The sequence below is a fragment of the Astatotilapia calliptera genome, chromosome 11 (genome assembly GCF_900246225.1).
Source record: "Astatotilapia calliptera chromosome 11, fAstCal1.2, whole genome shotgun sequence".
Classification (NCBI taxonomy): domain Eukaryota; kingdom Metazoa; phylum Chordata; class Actinopteri; order Cichliformes; family Cichlidae; genus Astatotilapia; species Astatotilapia calliptera.
This window is the reverse complement of record NC_039312.1, coordinates 17,953,704-17,973,050: the sequence shown is the minus strand read 5'-3', so window position 1 is coordinate 17,973,050 and position 19,347 is coordinate 17,953,704. Positions and strand designations below refer to the sequence as shown.

General features: G+C 37.8%; 2 protein-coding genes across 2 annotated transcripts in view; one reads left to right on the top strand and one right to left on the bottom strand.

The window, feature by feature from the left end:
• Positions 1-5: 5 nt before the first annotated feature.
• jazf1b (JAZF zinc finger 1b) lies at positions 6-18,827 on the bottom strand. The gene is made up of 5 exons (XM_026185989.1): positions 18,607-18,827; positions 6,160-6,232; positions 5,314-5,510; positions 3,723-3,892; positions 6-2,547 (listed from the first exon to the last, which is right to left on the bottom strand). The coding sequence occupies exons 1-5, from the start codon at positions 18,719-18,721 to the stop codon at positions 2,371-2,373; spliced, it is 732 nt and encodes a 243-aa protein (XP_026041774.1). The 5' UTR covers positions 18,722-18,827; the 3' UTR covers positions 6-2,370.
• Positions 18,809-19,347, top strand: part of creb5b (cAMP responsive element binding protein 5b) — a 47,291-nt gene continuing 46,752 nt past the window's right edge. Inside the window, exon 1 of the mRNA XM_026185985.1 lies at positions 18,809-18,865. The gene's annotated coding sequence lies outside the window, so the exon portion shown is untranslated. The remainder of the gene's footprint in view (positions 18,866-19,347) is intronic.

Genomic DNA, 19,347 nt, shown 5'->3' with positions numbered 1-19,347 from the left:
AAACGTCAGAAGAGCAGAGAAACCTTTATTGTAAAGTAACAAACGTTTACATGAAGCAGCTTCAAGAAGAAATACAGTACGTCACCACCTCTGGTTTTACCGTTTCAGATATATACTTCCATACTTTTTTTTTTTAAACTTCAGAAATATATGAAAATATAATTTAATGCACTTGACACTAGACAATACATTCACTGTACACTATATCAAAGAGTTGTCTCCATACTGGCAGTTCAGTTTTGCCATGATTCCTATTTGGACTTTAGTTCCTTAACACAAACACCAAGCTGTGAAAATAACCTAGTGGCTCAGATTCGAGAATTTCACGCTCGGTTTTCAATTACTTTAATTATTAAGTCTTTACAAATGGCTAACACATTTTTATGGCACAAACTAAGAGCTGCATGTGTTCCCTCGCAGCCTAAGAGCAGGACTATGAGAATGCAAATGTGCTGAATATACTGACACTAGTTCCTCTTTTCCCATTATCCATGACAGACAGCTAGTTTTGTGAGACCTGAGACCTGTACTATGAAACAGGATTTGGGCTTATCCAGGAAAAATCTGCTAAACCTGGGTTATCAACTCAATAAGGAGGTTCACTTCTTAGCAACGTACATCGCCATGTTGACTTATCACATACACCTAACCTGTATTTGAGATAATAATCCAACAGGTACGAAATCTAACCAATCAGTTCTGTGGAAAATGGCGTTCCCATTCTTGGAAGATTTGAGGTTTTTCTTGATCACGTCAAGAAATGCAAATTCATAGAAGCACTTTTCTTATATTCCGGTTATTCTTTTAAAGAAACAATATATAATCCTAAAAGGGGAACCCATTTGTACTTTGCATATAGGCTAAGCCTTTTTTTATTTATGGTAAACTATTAGATTGTCCTGTGTGTTAAGTATAAAGCTGATACTGATAAGTTTTCCAACTTGCAGGGTCAGCATTCTTGTTAGTTTTCTTTCATAGCTTCAATAAAAGTGCTTTTTCAGTCATTTTCAAAAAAGTACTTAAAGCTCAAACACATCCATACAGCACTGATATACTATAGTGCTTTTTGTTACTACACATACTCACAGCTGTGCTGCTTTTCAGTTTGTATCATGTCTTTAATTTTAGAAAAATATAAAAAGCTTCCTTTTTAATATCAATCTGTTGCCACAAGACCTGTCCATGTTTCTGATTGGTCAGATGCTACCAACGCCATCCCACAGCTACTAAGCTGAAAGCCACCTCTGCCTGATTACCTTATCTGGGTTCACTTATGGCATAGATATTGTGGGTATGGTGAACCTGCTTCATAACTCAGGCCTCAGGCAGTCAGTGAATAGTAAACAGAGTGGGCTGACTGCCTGTGTTCAGCAGCTTTGAAAATAAAGTTATACAAAGACTTTTTGGAATGGTTTACATTTCAAGGCAACTGCTGTTATTACAGAAATCTTACAATACTGAAAAGATGAAATGATTGATGTACATCTTTCCTTGGAGCAATGTAGAACGTGCAACTCTACACTCACTGTATATACACTAGAAACAAGATGTTGGTAAAAATGCTAATTTATTTGGCAACTTTTATAAAAGTGCTTCAATCCCTTACTGTAAATAAGCATGGAAAACTGCTTACGTCTTCAGGGAAGCTGTCAGGAACATGAGGAACAATGACAGCTTAAATACTATCAGAACACTTGGGCAGGATTATGATGCTGAAATGTTAGCAAAGAAAAAAAAAAATCACCTGAGAACATTCTTTTGGTGCTCACACACATGTTTAAAGTAAAACTTATCAAAAATGTTTTGAATTCTTGTGATATGAAAGGAACAGTAACTACAATAAGTCCAACAAATGATCAGTAACATTAAGCCTATTAGAGATTGCCAAATAATGCTTTTATGCTGGATTTCATGCTATAAAACATTATATAAAACACTGAATTTGTCTCAGTCACATTTTATCGTAAAAAAAGAAACTCTTCAATGTGACAAATGCATGGTATGATTGCTTCCTTTCTCAACAATTATCCCAATCTTTTCTCTCCTTCCCTTTAAACCAGAATGCCCAGCAGTACATGTAAGGCTACTTGTGACCTGGGCTAACACATGCCTTCACCATCTGTCAAATGCTAAATAAATAAATGATAGTTTAAATGTGCAAAATGCAAAAATGTGAACAAAATAAAGATTCAACATTCTGAATAAAAGATATGAAAGAACAATAATATGTTTATACCATGCAATAGTGTGTAGTGTAGTAAAATACAACGAGAGGGGAAGAAAAGGGGGAGACAGCTGCTGCTGGTGATAGTGGTCTGTTGATGGTTGCTGACATAGCCTGAAGGCAAGTGCTGGTACCTCACTCAGGCTCTACTGCTGCAACTTGCGGATCATGTCAGTAGAGATGGGTGGGTGGAAGTTGATTGTGTGGTGGCGGAGACCCTGAGATGTTTTGTAGCTCTTCCCACAACGACACTTAAAGGGTTTGCGCACCCTTATCTGAGTTCGGTGGCCGTTCTTGGCATGATACTTAATTCCGTTTACATTCTGTAATGGAACAAGGAAATGAAAGAGCCACCACTTTAGACATGCACCATCCAAAGACACAACAAAATAACCTTGAAGCTATTGTAATTTAACCAGTCAGAGGACCAGGATTCTCTCTCTGCGAATGGAAGATGTGTAGAGTTAGTTCACATCTGCATTGACTCTCAAGGACTCTGGGTTAGTTGATGTATTTTAAAATATTAAAATTAATATTATAGAGTTGTCCTTGTTAGTGGAAAGACTGTTATTTAGTGCAGATATACATATTCCTTTTTTTCAAAAGGTGATTAGTTTATTTATAGTAGTCTGTGACTTATGGAGGAAACTGGTTGTTAGAAGGTCAGATTTCAGAACATCGCTGCAGAAATTAGCTGGCTTGGCTCTAAACCTTTGTTTCCTTTTATCCAAAGGTCTGAAGGCTGAGGAACAGATTGTTTCCCAGAACTGTGGCCTCCATCACAGTCCTTCCTGCCCCGCAAAAATCACAAATTCTGAAAATTATACGCACCTACAGATATAGTTATATACCCATCTTCATTCTTAGAGACCGGTATTTTAAAATCATGGTCATACCAAAATGAAAAAGGCAAGGGATATTATGATTGATCTAAAATATAGTGTATATAGTGTAGGGTTAGGGTAGGGTAGTCTATAGTGTAGCATTAAAGGAATTCACAGACTTGGGTATATCTATGATATTTACCAGTCAACATCTGAATGTAGGACAAGATGTTTTCTTGTTTCAAATCTATCTTGTTTTACTGCTAAACAGATGCCTAAGGCTGCCTGCTACCTCAGACTAAGTCATCGCCTATAACCCTGTCATTCACGTCAGCAATGCAATTTTCTCAGGCTGCACATAATTTATTCCAACCACATACACCAGATGTGGATGGAAAATGCTATAAAAACTCCACATCTCTGAAGTGGACTAGATGTATGCATTTCTGTTGTTGTAATGCTCAACTAAGAACCAATTTTCCATTGTCAACAGCAGGGAATCGGCTGGATTTATTTTGAAAGTAAATAAAATCACATCTCTCACACTTAATACAATGCAAATATGTCTGGTTTTCATTTGGTCTCTCTGGTCATGATAAAGATATTTCACACCGTTTTATTATGTTTACAACAGGCATCCTAATAAGATTTAAGAGACCACGAATGAAACTTACCTTATATCTCTTTTTACATCCTGGAACTGGGCATGCAAAAGGCTTTTCATCTCCTCCGTTCATGTACATGGAACTGAGGATGGACTCGGAGCTGATGGCGCTTTCTGTGGTCCATGACTCATCACTGTCAGACTCCTCAAACTCTACATCCTCTTCGTCACACTCACTTCCTGTTAGAGGGTGAAAGATTTAAAGTCAAATAGCAAACGCCTGAGGGCATCTTCACCAGGATTATATTACACAAACCTGCTTCCAAGAAGCTTTGTTTTATGCATATTTTCTATGACGATGAAACCCTGGCCTCTGAGCTTTCAGCCTGACCAACGTGGACCCTTCACAGCATGTGTTCAAGGATAGCATTCCCACAATCTTGACTTCATTTGTTGCAAGTTTTTGGAAAGACTGAAATATGCAAATTGTGGGAAAGAATTTAGGCATTTCATTGAGGTCTTAGGTCAACACGCTGCTATTGTTTTATTAATTCATTAAAGATGCCATTCCAGAAAAATGCATACTTCACAAAAAGAAGACAGAAGTATGTGGGAAAACGCTGCAAAAAAATAAAAGGGGGGTCCTGTTATTTATAAAGCTAAATAAAGAAACCTAATTAGCTGGACTTTAAGGGCTGTCCCTGATTTTTTACAGCCTTACAGCGAGCTTCTTTATGGATGTCAAGTCAGGCCCAGCAAGCTCCAGAACTTTCTCACTGTTCCCCCCCCCCCCCAAAAAAAATAAATAAAAAAATAAAAAATCCATCATGATCTATTATGATGTTTGTCCTTTTAATTTTTAATGGTATTTAAAAAACATGTAATAATTCAATCATATAATTAATCTAAAGAATAGATTATGCATTTATGAGGGCATGGGAAGAAAAGATGAACACAGACACCATGTGGTCACTTTTCATGTCAACACCAGACACATGAAAGATTTTTTTATATAGTGACAGCCGAGGCAATAAAACACTGCAGCTATAGTGCCTGAACAGGCAAATACAAACTAAACAGACTCAAAGTGGCTGCTGGCTTGTAATTAAGCTCAATGAGGAAGACTGCTGCAGAGGCCACACTAGAGACTGGAATTACCAGCACCAACTCAGCCCGAGTCAGGGAACATTTCTCCCAGGGAATTGATCAAAGTCAGCAAAACTCTCTGATCGTGGGACTTCCCGATCCTGAAAGGACTTCTTTTAGTAGAATAGTTCTTTCAGCAGGATGTAGCAAAAAGACAAAGCCCACAGACTGTGTGAGGTTTGTTCTTGGTAGTGTTGCATGTGGATAACTTAATTCAACAAAAACAAAAACTGTCAATCACAGAAAAATATTTTTTGTTATTCAACCTGTGTTTTTTAGCTGATTTACTTACAGGATAATTCATTTAGATGATACTAAAAACAGAAACTTTGGCTTTAACATGGATATTAAACAGAGAGATACATATAATAAATATTAGGTGTTAACAGTAAACTATTAGATTTCCTTATAATAAAGACTCAGCACAAGGATCAACACCAGGAATGACAAACTTTAGTAACCAACCATCATCCTGGAAACCTAATTAGATGAACTAGTGTGTTGATTATGGTTACCTGTAGGTGTGCTGCTACGGAAAGAAGAAGAAGGGGTGATGGGTGGGGTGACTGGAGGGGTGAGGTTTCCACTGGTGTGGCGGGGTGGTGTGGAAACATTGCTGCGTGACAGATTGCCTGTAAGAGACAGAGACAACTTGGGCTGCACCTTCTTCTTCAGGGCCTCGTGTTCTCGCCTTGCAGCATCTGTCATGAACCTGGCGTTGTGAGGTATAAAACTTGTAAGGGTTTGCAAACTTTTTGGATGGAAAAAAAAAAGAGCATCATCTCATTCAGACTACAATCTAGTGTACTGTAGGTTTGGTACTGCTTAAGAAAAAAAAAAAATCAGTGGCTGCATTTCCCTTTGGGCTTTATGATTGACAGTAAAGTCGTCAGCAAATGTGCACCATAAAACCAAAATGTTAATATAGACACTGTTAAAGCAAATGTGGAATTAACAAATTAGGTGATAGCCACATCAAGGTGTGTTTGTGTGAGCAGGGAGACAGAGGCAGACCTTCTTGTACAATGGTTTGCTGCATAAGGCTCTTAAAACGACTGCACAAGCAGCATATCAAAGACAACCAGGATGAATGCAGTGCAATAAAACACCCAACTGCCAAATACTGTAGCAATTCATTTAAGCAATCCACCAGATGACGTTTTTTAGATTGTTGGTAGAACCTCAAAGGAGTACAGCACAAACTTTTCTAGTTAAATCTTTTCAGGCAAACCACTAATAATATTCATCTTGTGATTTTGTCAGATTTTAGTAAATTAAAGTCACTTTACTGAAAAGTGAGTTACTGCATTACTAAGTTAACCTTCAGTGGGGTTATTTCAAAAGGAAACTTGTTTCTTTACCTGTTGATATAGCTAAGAGCAACATATGTTGGCTGCTGCTGCTCCTGCTTCTCCAGGAGACATGGGTCTGTATCTGGGAAGACAAGATAGACATAAAGGCAGAAATTTAGCCACAAAATATACCAGTGAACAATGGCACAATTCTTCAATTTTACATTAAAGTTTGTCATATTTTCATGCCAAAGTTATTTTATTTTTTGTTATCCATTTATTACCCTAAGACAACTGTTGAACTGAATTTAATTACTTATACAATTTGGTCCTTAATTACTTTTCAGGGTCCCTACACTCCAAACAGTTTCATATAACAAAAAAAAGAAAAAAGAAAAAAAAAGAATGAAAATAAAATATGTATAACTAATAGATAATATATCTGGTTATATAATAACTATTATATGAAATTACATAAAGCAAGTTGCCATATAATAACTTCAGAAGTATTACAGCAAACAAACTACATTCAAATATTCATACCTATACCCAATGCATAAACTAAATACAATAGAAAACGTTTTAAGCTATACAGTCAAAAACTAAAGACATCTTTAAGCTGTTTTAAATGTAATCCATTACATCATTTTACAGAACAGCTGCTGTATGATCATGGTGACAAAAACATAGGTAGGTATTCCAGAGAGAAGACCGCATCAGAGCACTACATTATCTCTCGTCAGAATACAAGAAGAACGAATCACCAATTACATGCGAGGCTAGCATCATCAAGCTTCATATGAGCTTTTGTGATTCATACGACCAACCCGGTACAGCTCTAAAGTAATAAACATTTCACATTTTAAAACAAAAATGAATTTGTGTCAATGCACCATAAGGCAGAATGGTGTTTTTGACCTAAATAAGGATAGCCAGTTCTCCCTCCAATGCAGTCTTGGTGTCACAGGGAGGATGAAGCACACAAAAGTATGCATTATCCACCTAGAACTAGCCTCTCAACCAAAAACAAACAAACAAACCCAAAACAAAACAAAAAACCCCAACAACCTCAAAACTATCTCAATTATTTTCAGTGATATGCCAGGCTGTGTTGGATGCACTGTTGTGTTCCATGTTTGTGGCAAAGTACTTTTTCTACCCAGACAGGCAGGCACAGAGGAAAGGTGCGGCTATGTGGGAACTTATGCTGACTTTAGTGATTTTTAAAGGGGTGTTTTTAGAAGCCAGCTTTATTGTGCATGTTGACACAGTGGAAATATAATCAGGAAGAGTTTTGGCAACAAAAATGAAAAGGAAAAAATAGAGCAGCTAGTAAATATGGAGGGCTTTAGATTTAGAGAAGTATCCTTTTCAAAACTTTGGCACCAGATAACGTTAACATGACAAACGGCTCTGTAAGTCATCTGTAATCTACTCTGTGTCATACTAACACATATATGAATAAATTAAGGGTCTTGCAAAAGGTTAGTCAGTGTGCACCTTGGCAGTGCGCTTTGATCAAGAGTTCCAGGTATTCATTTGTGTGGAAGAATTCGATAGGATGTGTTGTCAAGAAAAGGATGTGGGCTCAGCTCTGAAAATATTTTGTAGAACTACTCAAAAGCAAGGTATTGTGCAATGCACATCATTATTGTTTTAAAGGTGATGTAATGATTATCAAGAAAACTGATGCTGGAGAAGATCCATAAGCTGATGTTAGCTTCTAAACCAGCTTCTCGTGTCCTTTGAAAGACATCTACAAAGTTCATGTCATATCTGCTTAACGCTAGAAAAAAACAAAACAATGTCTAGACTGTCAATTCAGTTTTATCTATACAGCACCAAATCACAACAACAATCAAGGTGCTCTATATTGTAAGGTAAAGATCCTACAATATTAGAAAGAAACCCGAACAATCGCACAACCCCAGGAGTAAGCACTTGGAAACAGCGGGAAGGAAAAACCTCAGACAGAACCAAATTTAGACATGAAAACCCAGAGCAAAAAGAGACAAGACAAGAATGGGAGAAAGAACCAGAGTTTAATAGTTACTGGTAATTAAATGCAGTGATGTATAAATAAACAGGGAGTTAAAACAGTGAAGAAAAAAAACAAACCACTCATACATGTATCACTGGAAGCCCCCAAGCAGCCCGAATCCATTGGATCATAGCCAAGGGATGGCTTAGGGTCACCTGATCCACCACCCAACTATATGCTTTATCAAAAAGCAAAGTTTTAAGCCTAATCTGAAAATTAATGAGGCTGTTTATCTCCCAAATCACAACTGGGATATGGCTACATAGTAAAGGGGCCTAATAATAAATTACAACAGTGTAGCCTAGAAGTGTTACATTCATGAATAAATGAAGCATCAGTAATATTGCACAAATGAATGGAGGCTGTCCTACATTTTTGTTTAATGTAATCATTAAATATTTCTCACAGTACTGGAGGTCAAAGCAATCCCATTTAAAGTAAATATCTGGTTACACACCAAATTTCGAAGATTTGTAGGACCAGGTACACAAACTTAAGCTTTTTCTGAATTTAAAAGCAGGAAATTAGAGCTAATCCAGGCCTTTATGTCATTAAAGCTATAGTTTAACTAAATTTGTATCATCTGGCTTCATAGATAATTAAAGCTAGGTATCACCTGCATAGCGATGAAAATATATGCAGTGTTTTCTAATAGTATTGTCTAAGGAAAGCATGGACAATGTAAAAAGTATTGGTCCCAGCAAAGAACCCTGTGGAACTCCATGACTAACCTGTGTGAGGACTCCCTATTACCCTGCACAAATTAAAATCTGTCAGATATAATTTAAACCACTGCATTGTTGTTTTTTTAAATAACAATTTTGTGTTCTAATCTCTGTAGTAAGATTTTGTGGTCAACAGGATCAAACACTGCACCTCAAATATAACCAGACAATAACAGAGATGAACCCACTGTCAGAGGCAGTAAGAAGATCATTTGTAACATTCACTATTTCCATTTCTGTGCTATGACGCACTCTAAATCCTGACTTAAAATCTTCAAAAAGAAAAAAAACAACATTTCTTTGCAAGTAATCATTTGACTACTTCTTCAAAAATTTTAGAAATAAAAAGAGAAGGTAAGAAATTGGCCTATATAGCTAAGACAGCTGAATCAAAAAAAAGGGCTTTTAAGTAAAGGTTTATTTATTCATCATATTTAAAACTGGAGCATTAATTAATGGTATACGTTTTTGAGTAGAATTGAGGGGTCTAAAGGCATTTCGATGGTTTAGAGGAACACATTATTGAAGTTAACTCAGAAAACTCAGAAAAACAAAAAATTGAAGACAAAGACTAAATAAATGTTAGCAGTTTTGAAAGTGGCTATACTTAATGGCACATCTGTGGGGCGGCTGTGAATATTTTTTCTCTAATGGTTAAAATTTTGTTCTGTTCTACAACACTGTTTTATATAAAATATAGAACAAGACTGCTCAGGAGCCTTCTGTTTTAAATTTCCATTGCAGTTTTTAAAAAAGCTGCTCTGCAGACGCCACATTGCTTACACATGACCACACTTGACACATACTGTGTTTTCCCATGCTGTGCTCCAGACATTCATCTTGCTCAGTGGTGCTAAATGTACAACAATAGCCAATCTCCACACCCTGAGGTGAAGCAGGGCTGACTTCAAACACTCTTCCCACTGCTGTCCATGTGGGCAAAGAGAAGATGCCCCATAAAACAACAGTTTCTACCACTTACCAACTAAACCTCCATGTCCAACTCTGTGAAAGACTGCTAACCCCATGTGGTTAAAACTATTACTCATTTTGCCTATGTGCTTATTTGTACACTTACACTTAAACACTTACACCTAAGGCCATTTCCAACACTGAATTTTAAATTATGGTTTTGTAAGGCACAAATACTAAAGTGCTGCTTTAACAAGCTATGTGTATTGAGTAACAAAAAAAATAATGCTAATCATACTGATAATTGCCAAATTCTATTTGATATAATATAAAAAAAAATACTAAGGCATTGATATGAAACACATGGTAAAGATGCAATTAAAGTTCTTGGTTAAAGGAGTAAGCAACACCTTTTTCATGCTGTAATAAAAATCTTGAGTCATGCTCATTTATTGCTTCCACTGCCTTGGGATTTTACTCCTGTTTGCATCTTTCTTTGTTTAGTGATTTCCCCGAGTTCGAATACAATTCTCCTGGACAGAAAGACCTAGAGGGTCAAAGAAGAACTTGTTAGGTTTAGGGGCTCTCTTTCCCTTTTAGGTGACTATTTATTTTGTCTTCTAAATATACCTGCTATTTATAAAACTGCAAGGCTAGAGTTGAATACCACACATCACCACTTTTCAGTAGTGGATGCTGGTACCACATGTTTGCAGACTGGTCATATTCTAACTTTTGTTCAAACACACTGATTAGAAGTTCCACCTAATACATCAGACTTTTGATGTATAAGAGAAATATAGGTTAAGCTAAATGTAGAAAAAAATCCAAATGAGAGAGATTTAAATTATGCAGACACAATTGCTCATAAAGACATGGACACCTCACACAACGCTCTAAATTTTTTATCAGTGAAACCCAAACCACATTTAAGCAATATAAATATAAAAAAATATAATCAACAAGGCATCAGTCAGTCAGTCTTAATTTAAAGTCACCATAGGCGTCAGAAGGCAAAGAGCTTTGTACAGTTACCGGTAGTTTGTACAGCCAAATATCTAGTAAATTGTGGCAGAGTGTTATGATAGATAGAGCAGGTCAAATCTCAGCACCTAAGGCAGAAGGTTTCTTTCAAGGCCTCAGTCGTAAGCAAGTGTTTCATTAACAGTGGATTTATCCCCAGTGAGAAGGATAGCACACCTCTCTTTACTCTCCAGCCAAAGTCATGGAAACATAGAGTAGGAAAGACACATTCATTACGACACTATTCCCATGCCAAAAGCACAGGACTGTGCATATACTACTGTAGGGACTTTTCTGAGCTGTGGGTAATGGCATGTGTCTGTGAGAGAGTGCACAAGAAATCCCTACTAAAATCCCTAATGAGTTTCAAGCAAAGGAATGGCGGTCTGCTCATGCAGCAGTGGATCGGTCTGTCCCTGCACGCTGTAAATCACACACACCTCAGGTAGGACCAGAGAGGAGGCCAGCAGGGGCCAGCTCCCCACAGCCTCCGCTATTCTTTTGGGGCCACCAGCAGTCAAGCACCAGGACGAAGGCGCCTCAAATAGAGATGGGAACCCCTCTAATCAGACTACACAGGTGGTCCACTTTGGTGGCCAGTTATTAGAAGCCTTCTGGGAAACAAAAAAAAAAGGGGATTTATTCACCATCGCTACTTCTAGAGGCAAAGAAGCACAAGCTCCTTCATGGTCAAGTGGGAAAGAAAGACAAATCATACTTAAAACATTTAATATGTAATTTGATTTCTGATTTCCACTGACATTTTATCAAAATATGTATTAGTTTAAACCACTTTCTGCTCTGCAATCCAAAACTTCCCACACAAGTTGTGGTTTTCAGCAAATTCCCTTTTCCCCCCACAAACAACACACAGTTCACAAAGAAAAGTTTTCATTTAGCAACATGCAAGAAAAAAAATCTGGATACAATGACAAACGCTGTTAATTTTTGTAGTAATGTTATTTAAAAAAAAAACAAAAAAACAAAAAACAAAAAACAAACATTTATTGGACCTAAACTCTTTTCCAAAAGAGCACTGAACTTTCATCTAGGAGTTTGTCTTGGCAGTTTTTTTAAGCATTTCTTAAGACTTTAAAGTATTTCAATTAAGAGGTCTAGCCTTGACATGATGATGCACAATCATTTACATTTTGGTATAAACCACTTAATTAATTTATGTGACACTTGTGTATGAGAGTGAATCCTGACTGAATTAGTGGTTTCAGTGTATCTCTGGACCACTAAGACATTCTGTGAAAGGAAACCTAGAGACTATCACACAACAAACCTTCCTGGGGCAAGGGGAAGTGACGCCTGCTATTCTCCCCTAACACCCTTCACGACAAGCGCGCGCGCGCGCGCACACACACACACACACACACACACACACACACACACACACACACACACACACACACACACACACACACACACACACACACACACACACACACACACACACACACCTCTCATTTCCACCAGTGTCTAGCTCTCCACCCTCATGGCCAAATGCACTGCAGGGTAGAGCAGAGTGGTGAGCATTATGGTGACATGTTTATGGTGGCTCTGAGCAGCAGGGAACATTACCAGGAGTGGTGGCACAGGTAATTCATTACAATGTGACCTCGAAGGAGGAAATGAAACAGAGTCAATCTCCATGTGTACAAGCTGCCTTTGTGGCTTACTGAAAAAACATGGCAGGGTTAAAATAATCCATTATCGATGTGTTTAATTCAGACAGAACCTCATGTGCTTTCACAAAGATGCGTTTTCACAAACACATACCAAAACATACAATAATTATTTCTTATGGCCATTTACTAATTTTGATCCATCTGGAGAATACATTCTTAATGAATTAATTATTTCCCTGGTGTATCAAATAATAAAAAATATGAGTTTCTTAATGTTTTCTGACAAACAGTCCCAATCCCAAAAATACTGAGCTTACAGTAAAACACGGCAAAGCAACAAATCGTTAAAAATAACTAATATTTTTAGTTTTTTTTAAAAAAAAAATGACTTCAGATTGATTTTCTGTTACTCTAATAATAAATAAACCATTCCAGCACGGTGTGCCAGGAATAATTATTTTTAAATTTGAGTCTGAATTTAACTTTGCAGCTGTTTTGTTTATAAACTTGTGTATTCGGAAGGCTAAAGAAGTCCTGTGCATAGCAAAGCAATGTGCGACAAGTAACCAGGAAACAACTTTAGGTCAAACTTGGGTGTTACAGATAAAATCACTAAAATAATAGACTCCAGCAAAAATATCACGTTGACTACGCATGTTGTGTAATGTCAACATAGGCTGTACATTATCTCCTGTGTGAAACCTTTTTATGAAGTATGTTGCAGTCACCGCACAGGAACAGAAGCAGCAGTGTCGGGGGTTGGGGAAATGTAATTAGGCTCACCAGGTGCACAGATCAGGGAACTAGTTGCTGTTTCCCAAATTTATTACTTCCGCACAGATTATGAGGGTGCAGAGCAAAATCTACCAAACGTGCCTCCAGTGAGGACTGGCAACAAGCAGACTCATTGTTATCGTGTATGGACACTACAGGCCATCTACCCAGCAACACATACGCACACACTAAAAGGTTTAAATAACACGATCGCCATTTTCTTTTGGTCTACAGTGGCCTGGTTGCTCAGTGAGAAAGTAAACATTTCAGCGAATAGGTGGGTACAGTTTTTATACCACACAAGAATATCAAGTTCACAGGAGCTCTTTCAGGCTTAAGCCAGCATGCATTACAGTCAGAATTCAAACTTTCCTCGTCCTGATTAGCATGTGCCGATTTTGCTCACAAAGGCCCAAGAGGACAGCCTGACTCTCATTATTAACTTAAAACTCAAAATATAGTTTAATTCACAATGGGGTTAAAAAAAATAAAAAAATAACCCCACTACCTTGAGTTTATACTTCATCTGTGCTGATAATCTATATTTTCATTGCAGCTAACAAAAAAGCAATAAGTTTCAATATTCTCTTGATAAATGACCCTAGCTAGACTCTTCGATCAGGCTAGAATGTGAAAAATATGTAGAGTTGTTAAAATGAACTGACTAACTTCTGGCCTATAATACCCATCTAAAAAGACAGCAACCAACAGCAAAGGAGCGCCATCTTTTGTTCACACACCCAACCAGCAGGCTGGCTAGCAGTGGACAAGAATGTGTTCTTGTTTTCCAGGCGCCTAATTATAATGGAGAATGTTCTTTAAGCAGCAGGCCACCAGATGAGGAGGAAGACATGCCAAATCAAGCACTCGCTCTGTAATTATGCTTCACAGGCACTTGGCACAACGCGCAAGATTTCTCACTTCTCAGAGTGAGCACAGGCCAGCAGACAAAGGAGGGGGGCAGCAAAGTTTTTCCACTTTGAGCCAACTAATTGCTTCATTATTCCCCAATAAGTCATTTGGAAGACTTTTTTTTCTAAGGCTAACACCTTGGACACATGCACAGCACATAGTCAGAGAGCGGAGGATATTAAAGCCAGTCAGGCAACAAACAAGAACAACAGAGACAGCTGAGCCCTGTCAGCTTCAATAGCAAGAGTCTGAAATATTACATTAGGGAACAGATGTAGTTCCCCACAGTTTGACGATCACACGTTCAAATCGTGAGGATTGGAATTCACTTTCTTGACTAGCCTTTGTTAAAAAGACATAAATGCCTTAGCACTTATCAAAAAAAATGCAGTATTCATAACATTTTAATATAAAAACGTGACAAGCAAGGATTAGATCGAAATGAAAAACCACAGGGCACTCTTCATAGGGTGGAATTTCTATGCTTTGTCCTCCTTTTTGATTTTAATGGGGACCATAGTTTACAAAATGAGTGTCATATTGTATTAGATAAGATGTGAAACTAGTGACTGAGATCAAAAACTAATTAGGAAAATGTTTACTTAGGGCAGGGGTCCCCAATCTCAGTCCACGAGGGCCGGTGTCCCTGCAGGTTTTAGATCTCACCCTGGGTCAACACACCTGAATCACATGATTAGCTCATTGCCAGGCCTCTGGAGAACTTCAAGACATGTTGAGAAGGTAATTTATCCATTTAAATCAGCTGTGATGGATCAAGGACACATCTAAAACCTGCAGGGACACCGGCCCTCGTGGACTGAGATTGGGGACCCCTGACTTAGGGTATACGCATGGAGGCCATAGGCATGGAGGCCATAGGCATGGAGGCCATAGGCATGGAGGCCATGAACTACTGCATTTGGTTCACTTTTTGGATCCAGTAGCTACAGAATTTACAGTTGAGGTCAGAAATCTGGATACGCTCATCAAGACTGATGCTTAATAACTTCTCGTTAGTGATTGTGATTGACAACTGGCAGTTTCTCTTTAACAATGTAAAAATGATTAGTTTGACACCACTCACTGATTAAGCAATAATCTGAGCAATGGGAAAGTCCATTGAACTCAGCGTTGTAGGGTTACACAAGTCGGGAAGGTCTCTTGGAGCCATTTCTAAACAACTGCCCATCATAATTTCAAACAACTTCATACAGAGTTGCAAAGTTACAGACATTCTGTACTTCAGTAGAAGTACAAACACTACTGTTAAAAAATACTCCAGTAAAAGTTGAAGTACTGATTCAATTTCTTTACTCAGGTAAAAGTCAAAAAGTAGAGACTCAAAATAAGAAAGCAAAAAAATAATTCTTTGGAGGATGTTTCTGGTTTTGTGCAAAGATAACCGAATTTTTTAAATTGTAATTATGCTCAGCTTGAACCTGAAGAAAAAGAAGGGACGTAAAAAAAATAAATCTGATTTCTGTTGCCTACATTGTAGAGGGTAACACAATAATTTCTATTGAAAGCTCCAGTAGATTTTCTTAGTGTACATGCTGTGATCAGCTGACCTGCTGCCCACTATGGATTTACACAACTGAATTTAACAAGAAGTCAGCAGATGTTTCACAGCTGACACTACACTGTTTATGCTGTCTTTATATTAGTCAGTATAAAGTCGATATAAGGGTAGAATTCAGCGAATGAATCTAAGCATCATCAGCTGAACTTCAAATTCATCTCTGCTTCACTTGATGTTGATGGTCTAGCTCAGTTTGTTTAGCAGCAAATTTCACAATATGAAAAAAAACATAATGTCAGATGTACAGACCCAATATCTGATTTAAAAACATTAGGACTTTTCCAGTTTATCAAATCCCACTGAGCAGTCCTTACCTTTAAATCTAACCTCTCTTCTTTCTCTCATGTCCTGTCTTTCTTATCTTTCTCCATCTCTGAGTGAAGTTAGCTCTCTTCCTTTTCTCTCCCTGTGAAATACAGAAGCTGGACCTTTAGCTAGCAACACACTGTGAGACAAACTGCACAAAAACAGTTTGTGTGTTTGCTGATGTTTGCTGAGCTGATAGAAATGACCTGACAGTTAAAAAAAAGTAACTCCCTTTATGCTCGCTCCCCTTCTGTAGCACTAGCTAGATGCCGAAGTACCTCAACTTATGGACACCTGCAGTAATTCGATGTTGTGGCAAAAAACAAACAAAGAAACCACTGTCCCATGTTTAACCTTTGACTATGGCACATGTCATCTCTTTTTATGTCACATCCTCTGATGATTAATAAATGCAGGCTCGCAGTGACAAAACAATAACTCCCCCCAAATGTGTTAAAGCAAAAGTAACAAGCCTGTTATGAAAATGTAAGAAGAAAGTGCAGATATTTGTTTAAAAATTGTGGGGAGTAAAAGTAAAATGTTTTCAGAAAAAAACTACTCAAGCAAAGTAGAGATACCTGAAAATTATACTTAAGTACACTAACAAAGTACTTTACTTGAGGTATGTTTTCATGATGTGTTTATAGGAGTAAAGGGTGAGGCTTTCAAACCTAAGAAAACTGTCAAGCATGGTGATGGTAGCATCATGTTTTGGGGCTGTTTCGCTGCCAGGTATGTTGCACAAAGTCAATGGAATAATGAAGCAAGAAGAGTACCTTCAAGTTTTTCACCTTCACCTCCACCACACATCAACAGCTAGACGGGTGAAACTTGGACAAAACTGGGTTTTCCAACATGACAGTGATCCCAAACACACATCAAAACATGGTTTTGAAATGGAAAAAGGAGGCTAACATTAAACTTCTGGAAAGTCCCAACCTCAACCCAACTGAATATTTGGAGACTGTGCTTAGCTGGGTCCCAATCAATGTAACTGAACTCTATAAATTCTGCCAGGAAGAGTGGCCAAATATTCAACCAGAATTATGCCAAAAGCTTGTTGATGGCAACTAAAAGCATCTGGTTGAGGTGTAACTTGCTAAGTGAAATTTAACCAAATATTAGTCAAGTGTATGGATATATTTGAACCTGTGTGGATTTGAGAAAATCCAACATAAATTCAAACTTGTGCACCCAATTCTTATTTTGTAAAATTATTAGATATGCAGACTGCACAAGCGTTCCACCCTGAAAAAGAACAGATTAAAGAAATCACTCAGAACTCATGTTCATGATGAGTGTATGTAAACTTTAGACCATAGCTGCATATTCAGTCTATAGTTGTTTCCCTTTTATTCTAAAAGAGGGATTTTTTTTCACTTCATTTGCATATAGAGGTTCATTTAAATTGGTTTACAATCTTTACCTACTTAAATTCAAATGCATTACACTGCACTAACTTAAGATAACTAATGAAGTATCCCTCTGCAGAAAAAAATGTAATCAGTTAATTTCAATTCATTAACAAAAGCAACTTATATTAAGATTAACTATGTGCCAGCCGAACTCATTTAGATAAACTCCCCGAGAGGCTATAAAACAGCAATCAGAAAAAAAAAAAATGATGAACAGGCTAATAAAATAAATATTTCCACAGCCCCATCTATAATTGCTTCCCAATCTCCACCCACAGGCAGTGGCTATTATTGTCTTTCCCAGCATGAACTAGAGGAGGCGCCATTAAATGATAATCTTTTGGGGTGGGAGGCAGCATCTGTGTTGCTAGCCTGCAGTAGACAAACACCCATGTGGAATAGCATAGGTTTAGATTTGGACATTGTAGAATAACACCGGTTTTCTAACTTTTTCTTGCACTTGTCGTATTAAGCCAAATTATGGAAATTTACCAAGCAATACAGTTCTCAGTTTCCAGCCAATTTCCCCAAATTTTAGATTTGGGGCATTGTATATCTACAAAACAAAGAATACAACTTGTAAAAACAAACAAACAAACAAGCAAACAAAAAAACCCACACACATTAAATAATAGATAACTCCAAGGTGCTTTGAACTAAGACAGATAATAAAAACGCTGGTAGTTTGGATAATATCTGAATTGTTGAACAATATTGGTTAGATAATATATTTCCACGAGTGTGTGTGTGTGTTTTTCATACTATTGTTCTCTTTTGAAGGGCCAATACCCAGACGTAGTATTTTTTTTCCTATGTCAGCTGGCGAAATGATATGCAATGTATATTTTTATATAGCCCAGTTAACTACGTTGTCAGGCGGACTGAAACAAGCTGCTGACTCTAAGTCAGCTACGCGCGCGGGCCTGGCGCTGCATTAACTAATTGCACGCGCGACCCGGGCGCATATAGTAACTTCAAGTTTGTGTTTCTTCGATGTTGCAGCAGTAAAATAACACAGTGACACAGCTTTGAAAGAGAAAAGAAGAGGGGTAACATCAACTGCCGCCACACCTAGCAACAGGGTTGTCAGGACGCAGGAAGTAACTTGCTAGGTTGCTAATTAGCCACGTATGCTAAGCTGCAAACCGGGGCCATGGCCATTGCAGGCTGGGGCTCGGTACTTATCAGTTCTTACCGATGTGGTTATCCTCGATGTGGACGATGAGCTCGGACAGCGAGTCGAAGTGAAGTCCGCAGCCCCCGAACCTGCAAGCGTTGGAAAAGAAGGAAGCAGCGGCGATGCCTGTCATGGTCGCTGCAGCATTAGAAATGAGGGCAAGCGGCGGGGAAACAGCGGGGCGGACAGCGGTGGAAACAGCTGGAGCTCGCACTGGCAGCAGGCTGACTTCTCTCAGCTGCGTCAAACCAGCTGGAGACACTTAATGACACCGGAAGTGAGGCTGTTTGACTTTCATTAAAAAAGCCAAACAATTTTTCTAAATTGCCTCTAGTTATACAGTTCGTATCTGAAGTGAGTCCTTATGGCACGCCTGCAGTGAAGGGATGGCAATATATTAGATGAAAATTAAACTTTTGGCAAACTAGGATATATTGTTAGAGTTTAGGGTCGTACAGGATATTAAATGAGAATTGAAATAGACCTCATCTTGAAGTTTATAAACATTTTCGTATTCCTTTTAAAAGACGTAATCATTTTTTTAAAATATAATTTTGATTATTTTAAATAAAAATACACAATGTTGTTGCCATTGTTATGCCAAGAGCCTAAATATACATTTCGAAACGTCATCTTTTGGTCTGTCTAGCTACATTAATCACTTATTTAAAAAATTAAAAGTTTGTTTATAATTACGTGAACTGTTGGTCAAATTTGAATTATCAAGTAAAACAGCAGATGAGTAAACGTTAAATGACA